This window comes from Poecilia mexicana, unplaced genomic scaffold (assembly GCF_051168715.1).
Source record: "Poecilia mexicana isolate PSO_F unplaced genomic scaffold, ASM5116871v1 scaffold_3, whole genome shotgun sequence".
Taxonomy (NCBI): Eukaryota; Metazoa; Chordata; class Actinopteri; order Cyprinodontiformes; family Poeciliidae; genus Poecilia; species Poecilia mexicana.
In genome coordinates, this window is record NW_028263372.1 from 28386542 (window position 1) to 28402342 (window position 15801).

Below are 15801 nucleotides of genomic sequence, written 5' to 3' on the forward strand. Positions count from 1 at the left end.
TGTTTCTTGCTCCTGTGTAGCTGCTCACTGTGCTGGACACATTTATTGGCACCCAAGGTAAATATATGTAAACATACTTTTACCTTTTGTAAATGTATTTTAGTTGCATAATATCATATTTAAAAAAAAAAAAAGTATATTGCTGTAATTTACTTGATCGATTAATACTAATTTCAAGAAGCCTCCACTTTTGACTTTCTAGTTTTGCCTGGGTATCAGTATGTTGTGATGCAGATGGCAGTTTGCTCTAACTTCAGGCCCCTGGACTGGATGAGTTCCCACATTTATTTTCCACAGTGCAAAATCAAAATGATGGCAAGACTGCCGTCAACATGGCAACTGGCCGGTTGGGAGTTACGTCAGAAAAAGTGTTACTTTGTCCTTCTGTCATAAACATAAATGTGTGGAGTTTACCAAACTCTGCAAAGTCTTTAACTGGAACCGTCTGCTTTAGTCAGAATAGACAGAGATTTAACTTTGACATGGCAGGCATCCTGGTCTGCCATAAAATTTATTTGCATGTAGAAAAACACATTCACACCACATTAAACACCAGAGAGACTGTACATGAATGTGGTATTTGCTGTAGCAATTAAAGACTAATTTATTTTAGGACTTTTTACTCATCTTTACCAGACATGCAATTAAATGTGGCTGGCCAGCAATGTAAAAGGACCTTGCTGTGTTTTACCTCGTGCTTCATTCATCGGGCAAACTAAAGAGCCGTTTCATTTGCGCTGATCTGTAGAAAGAGGTCATAAAACGTGGCCGTCGCTCGCTGTGTCAAAACTGTTATGTTTAACGATGTGATCCTGTCTTTATTCAGCTCCACGTTGTGCCACAATATACTGTAACACAGAAGTGTTCAGCTGTTCAACACCTCTCTCTATTTCCATCGTTTACTATTTCCTTTGTGAAAGTGGGCACTTCATGTTTGCTTTGGCTGAAAATAGAGAGTAATGCTGAGAGAGGGAGAAAGCCAGCTTCTCCTTTTCAGCTTCCCTCGTTTGGCTCAGATCACCTTTTCCTGCCTCCATCTCTCCTTCACTCTACCTCTCGCCACCTGTTTATGGTCTTGTTGCTGTATGCCTGTTCTGCCACACGTCTGCTGCAGATTTATCGCAGCTTAAGAACAGCAAAATCCGCTGAGATGGCCAAAAATTGCGCGAGTTATGATACACGTCCTGTAAATTTGTTTGTCTCATTTGTCGGTTGAGTTGGGTTTTCCACCTTGCGGCCATGTGACAAGCGCAGAATCCAGTCTGTGTTGGCGGAGCTGTTGTCTAAAATGTATTTATTTATTGTTTTTCTTGCTATTGTGGGAATACAGCTTCAGTCCTAAAGGGGAAGCATGGTTGTTTTATTAAGCAGATAAAAAATTCAGATAAAAGGCTACAGCAGTCTGCTTGTTTGACTGAATGGTGGCTTACTGAAACACATTTTGGTTCTTTGACCACCTGTTTACACAGTTTGCTGGTTTTACTCCTGATTATGGAGTGCTGATGTTAACTGTTTTGTTTTTACTACACCCAGCTTTCCTGTAATTTGCTACAATTGATGTGGCACATAAAACTCACACCCTAAAGTGGAGGGAAAATAAATAAGGCACTGGCTCGTTCGCACATCCTGTAAATTCTAAATTATAGCATGGCATGGTTTTGTGTTTCACTTTTATGACCTTTCTCCTGTAATAACTATCACTTAACCCTTGCTTGTCCTCCCCCTCTCTGCTCCATAGAGCCTTGGGTGCGATGAGTATCTTGGATCTGGGAAGGTGGTTGACAAGTGCGGCATGTGCGGAGGTGACAACTCGACCTGCAGGCTGGTCTCCGGAGTGTTCAAACACAGCTTGTCCAAGATTGGCTACCACAAGATAGTGGAGATCCCAGAGGGAGCCACAAGGATCAACGTGACGGAGATGGTGAAGAGCAGAAACTACCTGGGTGGGCAACAGAAACGGACCTTGATGACGATACAGAAGATTCTCAACTTTGTGGAGTAGTAATAGTGTCTGTGGTTTTGCTTTGCATGTTTACTTTCGTCTGTACACCTGAAAGCTGAGGAGCTAGACTTTCTTATCATCTCTAAAAGTGGTACTGAGCAATTATCTTCATCTGTCTCTGTTGGACTTTAGCTGGTTTTTCATTATTCATCAGTCCAGTCATTGTATCTTAACACCATATCGCCCAGAAGTGGACATGTGGTGAACATAAGAAGGAGTACAGCGGCTAGAATATTTAAACTTTTATCAGCGGATGAATAGTAGAGCAAACATCAGGTGAAGAATGAACCTTAGAGACATGTTGTGCTTAAATTGATCAACTGTTGGGCAAGCTTTCAGTTTATACTTGTGGACATGACACTGTCTCAACCCTTGAGGTTAGGAGTTTGTGGGCTGTACAGACTCCTGACCTCTTAACCTGGTGCAACTACTGGCTTTGCTGCCTTGCAGCAAGAGGTTCCTGGGTTTGAATCTCAGCCTAGGGTCTCTCTGCATGGAGTACGTCCACCTGGGTTCTCTCAGATTCTCTGTCTTTCTTCAACTGGCTGAAACACGCCTGTCAGGTTGATGGATTCTCTGGATTGCTTGCAGGAATGAAGGCAGGCTTATTTCCTCTATGTGTGTCTGTGTTTCCCTCTGATGGGCAGGTGACCTGACAGCTGGGGATAGCGACGCTGTAAAAGATGAACAATTATAGACAACAGATGGACGGGTTGAATAGAGAAGTTTTGGTTTCTGCTTGTTTTATTTAGAGCAGGGCATATTAAGTCTGTATAGGCACATTTTTACAACAGTATAATGGTCCTTGAATATTCGGAGTCTGGTCTACCAACTGAAGATTTAAATCCACTCATTAATTTAACAAGAATGAGTAGCTATACTCAGTATTTTGACAAATACTGTAAGTTGGAAACAGGGCATAGTTAGAGTTCACATTCATTCTAAATGCACGCTTTGTTTCCCTCCAAATAGAGCCTTTCATTTTCCACCCTGCTTTACAGTTTCTGGTTGTCGTCTACTTAAGAACTTTTCTTTATTTTACTTCTGGTCATATGTAGAAAAAAAATTAGAAATCTATCTCCTGCACACACTGTTATGACAGCAGTGAAAATAAACCTCATGAGAAGTGATGACACAGACTATTAATCATAAATGTAACATTTTTAAAAAATTTAGATGATGTGATGAGTTTTCAAAAGTTGTGGAAAAGCCTGTAGGAAATTTTCACAGAATGAAAAGCTTGAGACAAAATGCCACAAGTTCACAATATTTACACAAACGTTAGCTTAACGAACAAAACTTCATAGCATAATTCAACACAGTCAGTAGCAGTTGTTCCTGCTACTACTAAAATTAGAAAGTATGTGGTTACTTACAGTTGCAAAGGATTATCCATGAGATTTGTTAGTTTTATTTTGATACAATTTGATTGTGTTGTTCTGCTCTCTCAATAGCAACACAAGCTAATATCAGCTGCTTAGTTAGTCAGACTATCTGCTGTGGTAGTAAGGCTTCAGTCTTAACTTCTCTGTAGTTTTAAACAATGTTACCTTAATAACACTGTTTGAACACTGCTGTGTTTTTCATGTATTCGGAAATCAAAGAGTGAGGGCTATTGCTGCTTGGTATATACTTCCAAACAGACAAAAAGGTATTTCTTGTAAGAAAAGTGGAACTTGTATAAAAGTTTCTTCAGACAGATGACTCGTAGCTGAAAAAAGACGGAGGTCACTCCAGTATTTTGTTTGACATCTCATTTAAAATAAATCTGGAATCATCTACGATGTCCACGCTATGTCCTATTTTCTGTTCTCTCTCTTTCTCTGTCTCAGTTTCTCTTGATCAGACTCTGTTTTACACTGCACATATCCAACAGTGCTTTTAGTTGTCCAAACACTCTTTTACAAGCCTGTCTAATGTTACACTGCTAATGCTTTTCTAATTGCCTCTTGCATGTAATCCACAAAATCAGCAGAAAACATCCAGGGAGAGTTTGTTATAGGATTTGTGTGAAAGATTTTGCGAGCACCAGGAGACTGAAACAGTAGTCAAGAATATTGGTGTTGAAAAACCAAACATTTCCTCAAGCATTTAGCGGCGATTCAGTTTTGAGGGTGTATGAATGTAGTTTGAGATGCATGTCTTTTGTTTTCTCGTCAGCCAGATTTTGCTATAAGTAATACTCATAGAGAAGATTTGTGCGTAATTTTTATCGAGAAGGTTGGTTTGAGCTCAGAGTTGTTGTTGGTGATAATATGGTCAGTAATTTCTGTGTCTTGCAGCTCTGCGAAGCCGTTCAGGGAGATCCATTATAAATGGAAACTGGGCTATCGACCGACCGGGGAAATATGAGGGTGGAGGTACCATGTTCACCTACCGCAGACCCAATGAGATCAGCAGTACAGCTGGGGAATCCTTTCTTGCTGAGGGCCCCACCAATGAAATTCTGGATGTTTATGTAAGCAGAAATTACATATTATTATTATTGTTGTTATTGTTATTTTTTTTTTTTTTAAAGTTCTCTTCAATTTTATGGCATGAGTTTGACTTGAGTCAGCAAAAAAGTTGAAAAGCATGACAAAATATTGTGAAGATTTCTTTAGGCTTGTCTTCAAAGTCTCCATCACTTCTCTTTTAGATGATCTTTCAGCAACCAAACCCTGGGGTTCACTACGAGTACATTCTCCCCTCTGAGAAAACCGTCAAGCCTCAGCAACCAACACAAACAGCAGAAGGTGAATTACAGCTAACTCTGCCGAGAGAGAGCGAGAAAGAGAGAGAGGGAGAGAGAGAGAGAGAGAGAGAGAGAGAGAGAGAGAGTACAAGCAGTTAACTGGCACAGCCTAGTTTGATTTTAAATAACTGCTGATAATTAATGACACAAAGATTACAGAAATAGTTGTTGATGCTCTTTCCCAGTTATCTACTTATATTAAAGTTCTTAAAAGAAAATGGAATATGTTTTACGATCAAAAGGTTTAACAAAACAATTAACGTCAGAAATTGGAAATGGCAGTTGATGTTGGCAACGGCTGGTGCAGTCTGGTATTATATCTTCTGTTTCTGTGCCTCCAAAGAATCTGCAAGAGGACAGGATGAGTACACGCAGCAGGAGAACTTCAACTCTGCAGGTGGGGGAAGATATCAGCCACATCTTCCTGACAACCAGGTACCTGCTGTGGTTCCTCCAAGACGTGACAGGGAGTACAACTGGAAACTGACTGGCGCCACAGAATGCAGCGCCTCCTGTGGAAAAGGTTAGAGAGCTCAACTTGGGCATAAGGTTTAATGTGTTGAATTTCAAGCAAACTTCCATCGTGACTATATCATTGGCCAAATTAAATGTTGTGGCCAATGCAGAAATTTTTCTCAGGTTTCAGAAATTCAATCTTCCGCTGCGTCCACCGGCTGAATCACGTCGAGGTGTCGGATGCTTTTTGTGAAAGCAGCAGCCGCCCAGGTCCACAGGAGGAGGCCTGCAACCTGCAGCCCTGCCCAGCATTGTAAGGAGAATCACTTCTGTTCTCATTGGCTAATTTCTGGTAATTACTTCACTTGAAGAACATTGTGTTGAAAACGCAGCTAAAAAGTAAACTCTAGGTAATGATCAAAATGATATCCTGGGAGTCAATGTCACTGTTGGGGTTGAATATTAATTATTTGCTTTCAGCTTTCGGTATTGAAGTGATGGAAGTTGACATGCATGTTTTGCTGCTGGGCAACTTTGAGTCCTGTTTTATTTTAGAATTTTGCTTTGATGCAGTGATTGAGCAGCGTTTACTGATGGATGGTGGTGCCACTCAACAGTAAACTATACTCTGTCTCCGCAAAATGATTTGCTATGATAATAATTTGGGGAGTGGTACAGAACCGAGTCCACTCTTTGGTTTGCTATTTCAGAACCTGTGTATCTCGCGACGCCTGTACTTTCCTGTACAGTCGTCCTTGAACATTCAGTTTTGCTTTGCATAATCTGAATACCATAACTTTTACTAGCGAGACGCATCTCTAGAAAAATACATATTTTATGCAGCGTTGCTAACATCAAGCTTTCATTGGATTAGTTGGGATATCGGAGAGTGGTCGGAGTGCAGCAAGACCTGCGGACTGGGCATGCAGCACCGTCAGGTTCTGTGCCGCCAAGTTTATGCCAACCGCACCCTCAACGTCCACCTGAGCCGCTGCCGACACCTGGAGCGACCCGAAACGGCCAGTACCTGCCAGCTCAAGATCTGCAGTGAGTGGCAGATCCGCTCTGAGTGGACATCTGTGAGTGGAAACAGTCGGGTGGAATGACTCAAACATGAATTATTCATCCGCTGACTTTAAGCTTTGAAAAATTATTCCTGCAAAGAAGATCATTTTTCATTAGTTGTGTTTTTATATTGCCACCTTGTTAGTTTATTCCTAGGTTTAGCGAATGAAACTCGTTTCAACAATGAAGAGGCAACAGTCCCTGTGGTAACCAAGCGGTGTGTGTCTCCATAGTGTTCGGTGCCGTGCGGGGTGGGTCAGAGGTCAAGAGAGGTGCACTGTGTCAGCAACGTGGGTGACTTCATTCCTGATGAGGAGTGCAACATGAACCTGCGACCCACCAACGTAGAGAACTGTGACATGGGAGCCTGTGCCAAGAGCTGGTTCTACACCGAGTGGGGAAACAGGGTAGGAGAAGAAATAATTAGATGCTATAGAGTTTTTTTTTTTTTTTTCACTTTTATGAACCTACTGTGTACAGCATCCAGGCTTACCAACTATTACAAAACGTTCAGTCTGACATTTTTATATATTTCTTTTAAGACTTTGGCTTTTTAATTTTGCTCGCCATACCAACAAACGTTTTCATGTTTGAAATGACGAAATACATTTTTTAAAAAAAGGCATGAAAGAAAAACATCTGTACAAGGCAGCCGAAAGTCTGTATCTTCAGCTTCAGTTTATGAAATAGAAATGAGTCATTTACTCAGAGAGGAGCAGGAATTTGAGGAAATGCTTTCCAAAATCAGAAGCTTTCTGACCTTATAAACGTGCACCCTACGGAGAGATCTAAATCTTCATTTATCGCAGTGGCTTGAGTAGTGAAGTAAAGTTCTGCATTCAGTGCTGGCAGACATTAGAGATAATTTTGTCATCACTGCTTCCTGCAGTGCATTTCACATTAATGAGATTTTACAGTAAAACTTTCCAACATTTATTTTTTTTGTTGAATCTTGTTAATAAAAAAAAAATTTAAAAAAAGCATTAGGCAGCCATGCAGATATTGCCCCCGTCTCTCTCTTTTTTTCTATAACATCAAGCCATGTTTTATGCTTGATGCTTTAACTGCACAACAATAATGTAATGGTCAAAACATTGCTCAAAGGACACTGTCTGTATCACCACTCAATCTCTGGAAGTAGATCTGAAATTTCATTTCTTGCATGCTGCTTGCAAGCAGTGAAAGAACATGACACTCGTCCTCCTTCATTTGGCTCCTGCATAAAGGAACAAATTGTAGGACAAACATTAAGAGAAAGTGGCTTTAGTTTTACCTAATAAAACAATCTGTTACAGCAGCAGATGACTTATCCGGATAGAGGATCATAAAAAGAAAAAGTAATGGCAATAGAATGTATTTTACTAAACTAAGCTACTTTATGAACTTCATGTTCACTCCATAATTGGTCGATCAGTCAATAAAGTTTATTTGTATAGCACATCTCAGCAAGACGCCAGTTCAAAGTGCTTTACATCATGGAAACACAAAGTCATAGAACACACAGTCAACAATTGAAGCATTGCATTTTGTCAAGTGCCATTATTCCACATCAGAATATTGATTAATGTTTCATTTCTGATGTTTCAAAAGCAACTCTAAGGTTTTAAATCAGTCTAGATTTAAAGGCACTCAGTGGTTTCTCCTTTAGCCATGTTATGAAATGAGTTACTTCTCAACTTTGAGTAAGAAATACAACTTTGAATGCCTTATTGGCAGAATAAGAAGCGCTTGCAACACGGTTTGTTTCTTTGACTATATTTGACTCCTGCTATGGTTATACATGTTCACACTCTTCATATAATTGTATTATTTATATTTAAGCATTTATACACTTCTTCACCCTAAACTAAGAAGAAAAAATGTTTTTTATGACAAACCTGCTGATTTACTACCCCACATTAATTACAATGCTTTTTCCCTGAAGTGCTCTGCTGAATGCGGGATGGGTGTCCGAACCCGCAGCATTCTTTGCCTGACCAACCACATCAGCAGCCTCCCTCTAGAGGGGTGTGGCAGCGAGCGGCCTGCAGACTCCCAGGTCTGTAACAACGGTCCCTGTGACAATCGAATCGAGTGGTTCACAGGTCCTTGGAGCCAGGTACAAAGAAAGGCAATAGACTTTTAGCATGTTTTGTGTTTTTCTTCTGTCTGTTTTGCATTTCTTTATTTAAAATATTGTATTTTTAAACCAGTGCTCTGCAGAATGTGGCTCAGGCAGTCAGCAGAGGTCAGTAGTTTGCCTGATAAAGTCTGATGAAGGATTTACCGTCATGCCACCCTATGAATGCTCATCCTTGGACCGACCACTCAGTCAGCAGAGCTGCAACATTAAGACCTGTGGGGCGAAGTGGTACCACACTGACTGGAGTGCGGTGAGTTGCAACATATATATATATTTTATTTTTATTTTTTATTTTTTTTTCCAGATTTTACTCTAATTTATTGTAAAGGTTTTTTTTTCTATTATTACTTCTTTCTTTCTTTTTTTTTGCAGCTGTGTGCTTTATTTACTTATTCCTGTTGCTGCTCTACACTAGGAATTTCACCTCTGAAATACAATTAATTAAAGGATTCTTAAATTTAGTCCAGCCGCTCAAAATCAGTTCATGGGCCATAAATGGCCGCTGGGCCACACTTTGGACACCCCTGCTGTAAAGTGATCCAGTGTAATGAGTATTTTATGCATACAGAATTTATGCCAGCGGTATAAACTGCACGTAAATATTTTGTCGAAACAGTTCTCACTCAATCCGCTGATTCATGGCCTTCCCAGTGTTCAAAAACGTGCGAAGGAGGTTTCCGCGTTCGGGAGGTGCGCTGTCTGTCAGACGACATGCTGTCCTCTGAGGCCTGTGATGACCAGCTGAGACCGGCGGACAGGGAGGACTGCAGCCCTGAGCCCTGCATACCTCAGATAGGTCAGCCAACTTTTACTACATTGTCTGGAATACCACTGACAAGGGGATCAGTATCTCCTGATGATTTCAGCATCCTCCTGAACATATGTTCACTTGTAGTGTCTGCAATGTCGAACTTGTTCCAGGGAAATTCATTTTCATTTGTTTTGAAAAAAAAAAAAAAAAAAGATCTCGATGTGGAAGTTACCCTGATAACTAGTGATTTTTGTTTCCGTTTGCTTCAGACCTGAACTGCAGAGACAAGTACTACAACTGCAACGTGGTGGTCCAGGCTCGCCTCTGTGTTTACGATTATTACAAAACAGCATGCTGTGCATCTTGTTCACGCATCGCACACAAACAGAAAGCACACCGAGGTCACAGCTAGCACCGACTTCCCGAGGATCCTAATTCACACCCACTAAAGGTTCTCTGACCCCGAGCCCGCCTGGACAGACGGACGGACAGGACCTTTTCCAGAAAGGACCCTCATTAATGTTAAGAGGGATGAAAACCCGAGAAGGACCATTTGTGTTGGATCTTTTACAGGTTGCTGTTGGGGAACAAAAAAAAAAAAAAAAAAAGAGGCCATAAATCATGTGACATGAATCTAGGTGCTGGAAATAAGGAACGTTGTCCGGATCAACGAGAGCCACAACAAACAGAGGAATCAGAAAGAAAAAAAAACTTGTCGGGTTCTTGTTCTTCAGTTTGAGATGAAGCGTTCACAGCTGGCTCTTGTGCATCACTTTGTCCAGCGGAGACTGCCAGTGAACCCTCTGCGGAGGGTATATTCTAACAAAGTGGAAACTGTCCAGCATATAATAAGCGGTTTCACATCCAGCCTCACTAACATCGGCTCATTAAACTGAGCTCAGCACAAAAACATTCCTTTCATCAACAAATTCTGTGCATTAAACCCTCCATGGGGCTAACGACGTGTCCGGTCCTACGCTGCCCTGAGATGTAACAGCAGCTTATGTAATATAATTATCTGTATATATGATTGTGTATGACAACGTTTGATAAAAGCTTTGTTTTTTGGATGATTCTCTGACCCTCCCACATAACCTAAAATGAGGGGGAGTCTTCTTTATTTATGTATGTGACTCTCCAGGGTGGATGCTACTTTATCGGCCACTGGTGGCTTCTTCTTTTCAGCTGTTCTGCCTCTAAGCCAATCGCAGCCTCTGAACTGGACGTGGGCGTCTCTCAGCCTGCTGGATGGCAGAACCAGATGCTCCAAACACTGCTGATTTTTGACAAGTTGAAAACATGACATTGTTTTTTCTTCCCTGTGGGTCATGATCACTCCACAACCAAACAATCCTTGACAATGTACACACAACTTTTAAAATATTTTTAATGCTTTATTGATATAGCTGCATTGTACAGATGGCTTGATTTAATATGTCTGTGGTTTATAAATTCCTGTTTATAATTTAGCCCTTTTTACCGTAACAATGTTGTTTATAAACGTTCTCATGTAGTACCTCACAAGTGTTGAGCATTGTTATTACTAGATTATAATTAAGACGTTACACACAATTTCAGACCTTCATTTCTGGTAATGAGACCCAAAAAAGGTTTGTCTGCATTTTGGATTTTCTCCAGCTTAACAACACTCCAGTTATTCTCTACTGGGTTTTGGTCAGGCTGGTTTGCTGGCCAGTCTAGGACAGTAATACTGTTATTATACCACATATCTGCACTTTTGTCAGTGTGGATTTGTGCCCAAGTCTGGCTAGAAGAGGAAATGAACATTTCCCTTAAAGTTGTTGAGAAAATACTGAACAGCTGCACTGACGTCGGACTCGGTGAAACACCGTGGACCAACACCAGTGAACTCCAGACACGACTCTTTAAATCTTCATTAACTTTGCGCTGAACCCTAATCAACATGTATTCTGTGCATCTCCACTTTTCCTCTAATCTCTGAGAGCAAGATTTCTAATTGAAATGCTAAGATTGTATTAAAAAAGTCAAGTAAATGTGAAAAGAAAATGCAATCTGTATTCTCTTCCTTTTTTTGTTTACCTTTGTGGATGTAATTTAAATAGACTATGTTTAAAAATATGAGAGGTATATGTGGTTTTGCACTCACAGACCTTTTCTAAGAAAATTGCCTGTTTCCGATGGTGGTTGTTGGTGGAGTTCACATTTTTGGTGAAGATTTCCCTCATTTTCTACAGACAGACTGTGAATCAGTCTAGTGGCGGCTTGTTGCTGCCCCACACGGGTCAGAGGTTCAAACTGAGCGCTCATCCCCTGTTTAAATTACAAATTGTGGCATGTGGGCTGTTAAATTTATTCACCATTTTATAGTTTGACCTGTGTTTAACCATTGGCTGGTGCAATTTTCTAGTCAATATGTGCCGTCATCTGAAAGCAATTTTTCCTTCTGAAACATGCTGTTCTGCTTTCATAACTACAGTTTTTTTTTCTCAAAATCATGCTAAACGTCGATAGCTTAAAAAATGAAAATCTCTAGGATTTGACACAGTAGAACCTTTAGTAGTTAACTGGGACATTTATCTAGGCAAGTGAAAGATTTAGATAAATATGTAGAAATGCTTCACACATCCATGAAGCTACAGGTTGTTGCATGTTTGTCTTCAAAATATTTTTTCCTAGAGTTGCAGGTCACTTACCATGTAATCCTCAACAAATCTGTCGAGTCAGTGGGAGTTTGGAGTTTGTTATCAATCAAAGAGGAAATTATATTAAATCCTTTCTGTTTTTCACTGAAAGCAAAGACTTAACTGTATTACTTTAGAGCCATCTAGTGGAGAAAGTTTGCTCCAACATGCAGGACTCCTCGTTTACCTTCTGTGTGAGCAATGCTCCGACCTAACATGTTTCATATTTTAGTACAGATTTGAATACTTTTTTTTTAATGTAGCTAATCAGAAGGTGCAGAATAATGAACTTAAGTTCTTTACCCACTGAACTCATTTTTAAAATTTTAATGACTGCATGTTGAATGATAAATGTTGATAGCATATAATGTCAAACTCTACTGGAATTCATTCTTAGTTTTGACCAGAAAATACGTTCTCCGTTGTTTCATTTTGTAGCAAGAAAATATTTTAATTCAGGTCCATTTTCATGCCAAGGTCTGTCTTTTGATGGTGGAATGTTTAAATGGACAAACATGATCAGAAGCTTTTGTTTTCAGTTTTGGCAAACTTTCCTAACTATTTTAAATATATTCTTATGTACTGTTTTTTTCTCTCTCTCACACACAGTCTTGATCGAGAGCCTCACTTACTTTTGGTTACTCACTTACAAACGCCCAAATGGGTCGAAAAGTTTACATATTTTTTTTATAACTTTTTTACAAATAGAAGTCTGTAAATTTGCTCCTCTTACTAGTCTTTTGAGGTTTGTCTCTATCAGCTTTCCATTACTAGAAACTGAGTTTTTGTCGTCTGTTCCTTGCAAAATAGCTCAAATTCAGTCAGTTGTGGGAACTGACTGAATTTGTGGGAATACCACAACTTTGTGAAAAGTTGTGGTATTCCCACGCATGCATTTGTTCTTAATCTGAAATATTTTTATTTTGTCTTTTGCAGCTTTTAATGGGTATCTTTCAGTATTTGGTGATATTTAGCTTCATCCAAAGAACTGTAAATTCTGAAAAGCTTCCATGTGTCTGATGAAGAATAGCATTTCAACAGCATGATGTTGGAGTGCCTCTAAAGTGCTACTTTTGTTTGTTTTTTTATTTAAGGATCCCCATTAGTTTCTTCCCAGGATGCATGCCTCAAATATTGCAATACCATCATGCTTTTTAGAAAAAAAGACAATAAAATACCTTTGTATAAGATGCTTTTTAATCTGTAATTAATGTATTTACAGAAGCCAACATGTTCCAGTAATAAAATGCTCTATACACAGCTGTTTTTTTAGAGTGTTGGCTTGAGACAGAATTAATATAAAAGTAACAATAGAGGCTCGTCTAGTCTTAACATGTCTATTGTAGCTGGGTGTCTTTTTCTGTATGTAGATTAAAATAATACTTTCTACTCAAACTGCAAGCAGGACTTCTTATAGCCTTCTTTCAAAAAACAGTTTTCCTCTTGCCACTCGTGCTGCACACAAACCAAAATGGACTCCTGAATGTGGAAAAGAGTAGCTGCATGAAACACAGCACACAATTTCCAGTGTTTCTGATAAAATAAAATAAAAATCTTCTGTGTGTTAAACAATTGCTCAGAACTAACCAAAAATGAAAAGTTGATCTGCAGAATGTCGGCGAAACTGAGATGATGCACAGTTTTATCTGTGAGTCTCTGTAACTTCATCAGTGCTGCAGCTGGCAGTGTACAAAGCCCTTTGAGGATACGACTTACTGCCCCATCCAAGTAGCATGGCTTCCAGGCAGGTTTGGAACAAAAAGGAACGGATTTCCACATCCAGACTTAGTCAGTCCAAAAGCCGGGTGGAAGAAAGACACTAGCACCAAAGTAAGAATAAGACACTCTGTAACACACAGCAGAGAAACAGAAGATGGATGTAATCTAAGATTCAGCAGTAGTCAAAAAACTATAACAAGAAGAAAAAGGGCAATAATCTCACTGCTGGTTTTGGAATTGCATCTTTATAAAGACAACCACAGACAGCCACATGGCTGAATAGAACATGAGCGTCTGTGCAGAACTGCAGCCTCTGTTCTCCTTTCAGCAACACTAACTTTGGGACTAAATCGTCTCAGTTCTCAGTAAAAAGGCAGCTAACACCTTCAGGGTGTCATTACCCAGTCGGTAGACGGGCCTGAAATGACACCAGGATGGAATATCTCAGGAGAATCGGAGTGAAACTGCAACAAAAGTGCTTAAAGAATTAAGAAAAATCGCTACTATTTTCACTATTATTTTCCTTACAATGAAAATTTGCCGTAAGACCTAAATTTCCCCACTGTGGGATGGTAAAAAATATTTCTAGTCTGATCTATTCTGCTTCATGTTTGGACAATTATCTTCTCTGTTTTTGGACACAGCCTAAATGTTTCTTGTTTTCCAGCTAAAATCACAAAAATTATTCCGGCTCGGTAAATAATAGAAGAATGAGGGACAGTGCTTGTACACACTCAGGTTGCTGCACCTTTAAAAATGTAAGAAAGCCGATAATATGCTGCTATGGTTCTGGTGGGTTAATCAAAACATTTTAATTTCCCTCTATTTTAATTTCTATCTGTGAGATTTAAAGGAAGTCAGTGTTTCAGCTGTTTTTCAGTTTTCTGGAAGTTTGTTCCAAATTTGTGGTGCATAGAAACTGAATGCTGCTTCTCCTAGTTTGGTTCTGATTCTGGGGATGCAGAGCAGAACCAGAACCAGAAGACCTGAAGGGTAATAAACAGTCATCTTATAATTGCATTACCCTCAGAGTTGCTTGTCATGGCTGCTGCTGACTATTTATTTTATTTATTGACTCAAATACATTTTAACCTCTGAACAAAACCAAGAGCTTGTCAGTGACATTTGATTTTATGTTTAATTTTCATGTCTTTCCTCTTTGAAGAAATGTGAAGCCTTTCTTGGTTAATTTGGTGATAGACATTTTGTCTTCCTGTTTTTTAGAAGACAAAGTTCTTTGTGACATTTGATCCATGATGTAACAACATGTAAGTCTACGATATAGCCCAATAAGTAACCTCCACGAATGCCAAAACGTGACATATTTTCCTTTAAGAACATTTATTTAGCCAAGAGGAATACACATTTGTGAAAAATATGTCAATTGAAATCAAACGCTGTCATTCCTTTGAATTGAAACGTCGTCTTCTAAACAGGGAAACCTCAGTCCAGGCTTATTAATGCTCCCATCCCTCTGAATGTAAGAAAACCTTTGCTTTTTTTGTTCTTCAGCTTAAAAAATTGTTCACATGCTCCATCCAGTGCAGCGCTGTGAAAACATCATTTCACAGCGTTTAGATCCGGAGTGTGTGTATCTAAACCAAACCAACAATTAAATCAAATTAAATCCCAAAGTGGTTTTACGCTTGTAGGAGTTTGGAGCCTCTAAGATGAAAACCGCTCTTGGTTTTCACCTCAACTTCACATCCGCAACCTTTAGGGATTACAAGGTTTGCAGCAGAACAACCAGCATGTTTAATGAGCCTTGAATTAGCAGGGCACTGTGACCTTTGCCCTCCCATTCAAAGTGGAAAGGAAATCTGAAAGCTAATGATCTGCAGCCTCGTATGTTTATATTTCATTTTCAGGCTCTTGGTTTAATCTTCAGGGTTTTTTTTTTTTTTTGACACTTTTCCAGAGGGCAACATGCTGAGATGACTTTGTTTGAAGGCTCATTTTTGATGGACTTAAAAGAAAAGTAAAAATATATTCATGCAATTATATGAGATATAAAGATGCATCTCGATAAACTAGAATATGATCAAAATGTTCCTTCACAGTAATTTAATTTGAACTGAAAATCACATTTATGGACCCATTACATCCAGAGCAACATACATGACAAGCATTTATTTTTGGTGGTTTTAATGAGGATGCTTCCTTTCCATTACGCTTGATTGCAGCACTTTGAATAATCGGCTTCTTTAACAGTGACTTTTTTGTGGATTATACTAGTACTGGACAATCGCCAGGTCAGCTCTCCCTAATTGTTGTGTTTACCATTATATG

The 15801-nt window shown here is 39.4% G+C and overlaps 1 protein-coding gene across 1 annotated transcript in view; it reads left to right on the forward strand.

Annotated features, from left to right (window-relative positions):
* The window catches only part of thsd4 (thrombospondin type 1 domain containing 4), a 39858-nt gene extending 26877 nt beyond the window's left edge, over positions 1-12981 (forward strand). Inside the window, exons 5-15 of the mRNA XM_014993355.2 lie at positions 1739-1943; positions 4285-4460; positions 4641-4737; positions 5080-5259; positions 5376-5505; positions 6067-6271; positions 6491-6664; positions 8182-8355; positions 8450-8629; positions 9031-9175; positions 9400-12981. Coding sequence (XP_014848841.2) covers positions 1739-1943; positions 4285-4460; positions 4641-4737; positions 5080-5259; positions 5376-5505; positions 6067-6271; positions 6491-6664; positions 8182-8355; positions 8450-8629; positions 9031-9175; positions 9400-9542 — 1809 coding nt within the window. The 3' untranslated portion in view covers positions 9543-12981. The remainder of the gene's footprint in view (positions 1-1738; positions 1944-4284; positions 4461-4640; positions 4738-5079; positions 5260-5375; positions 5506-6066; positions 6272-6490; positions 6665-8181; positions 8356-8449; positions 8630-9030; positions 9176-9399) is intronic.
* Positions 12982-15801: the final 2820 nt, after the last annotated feature.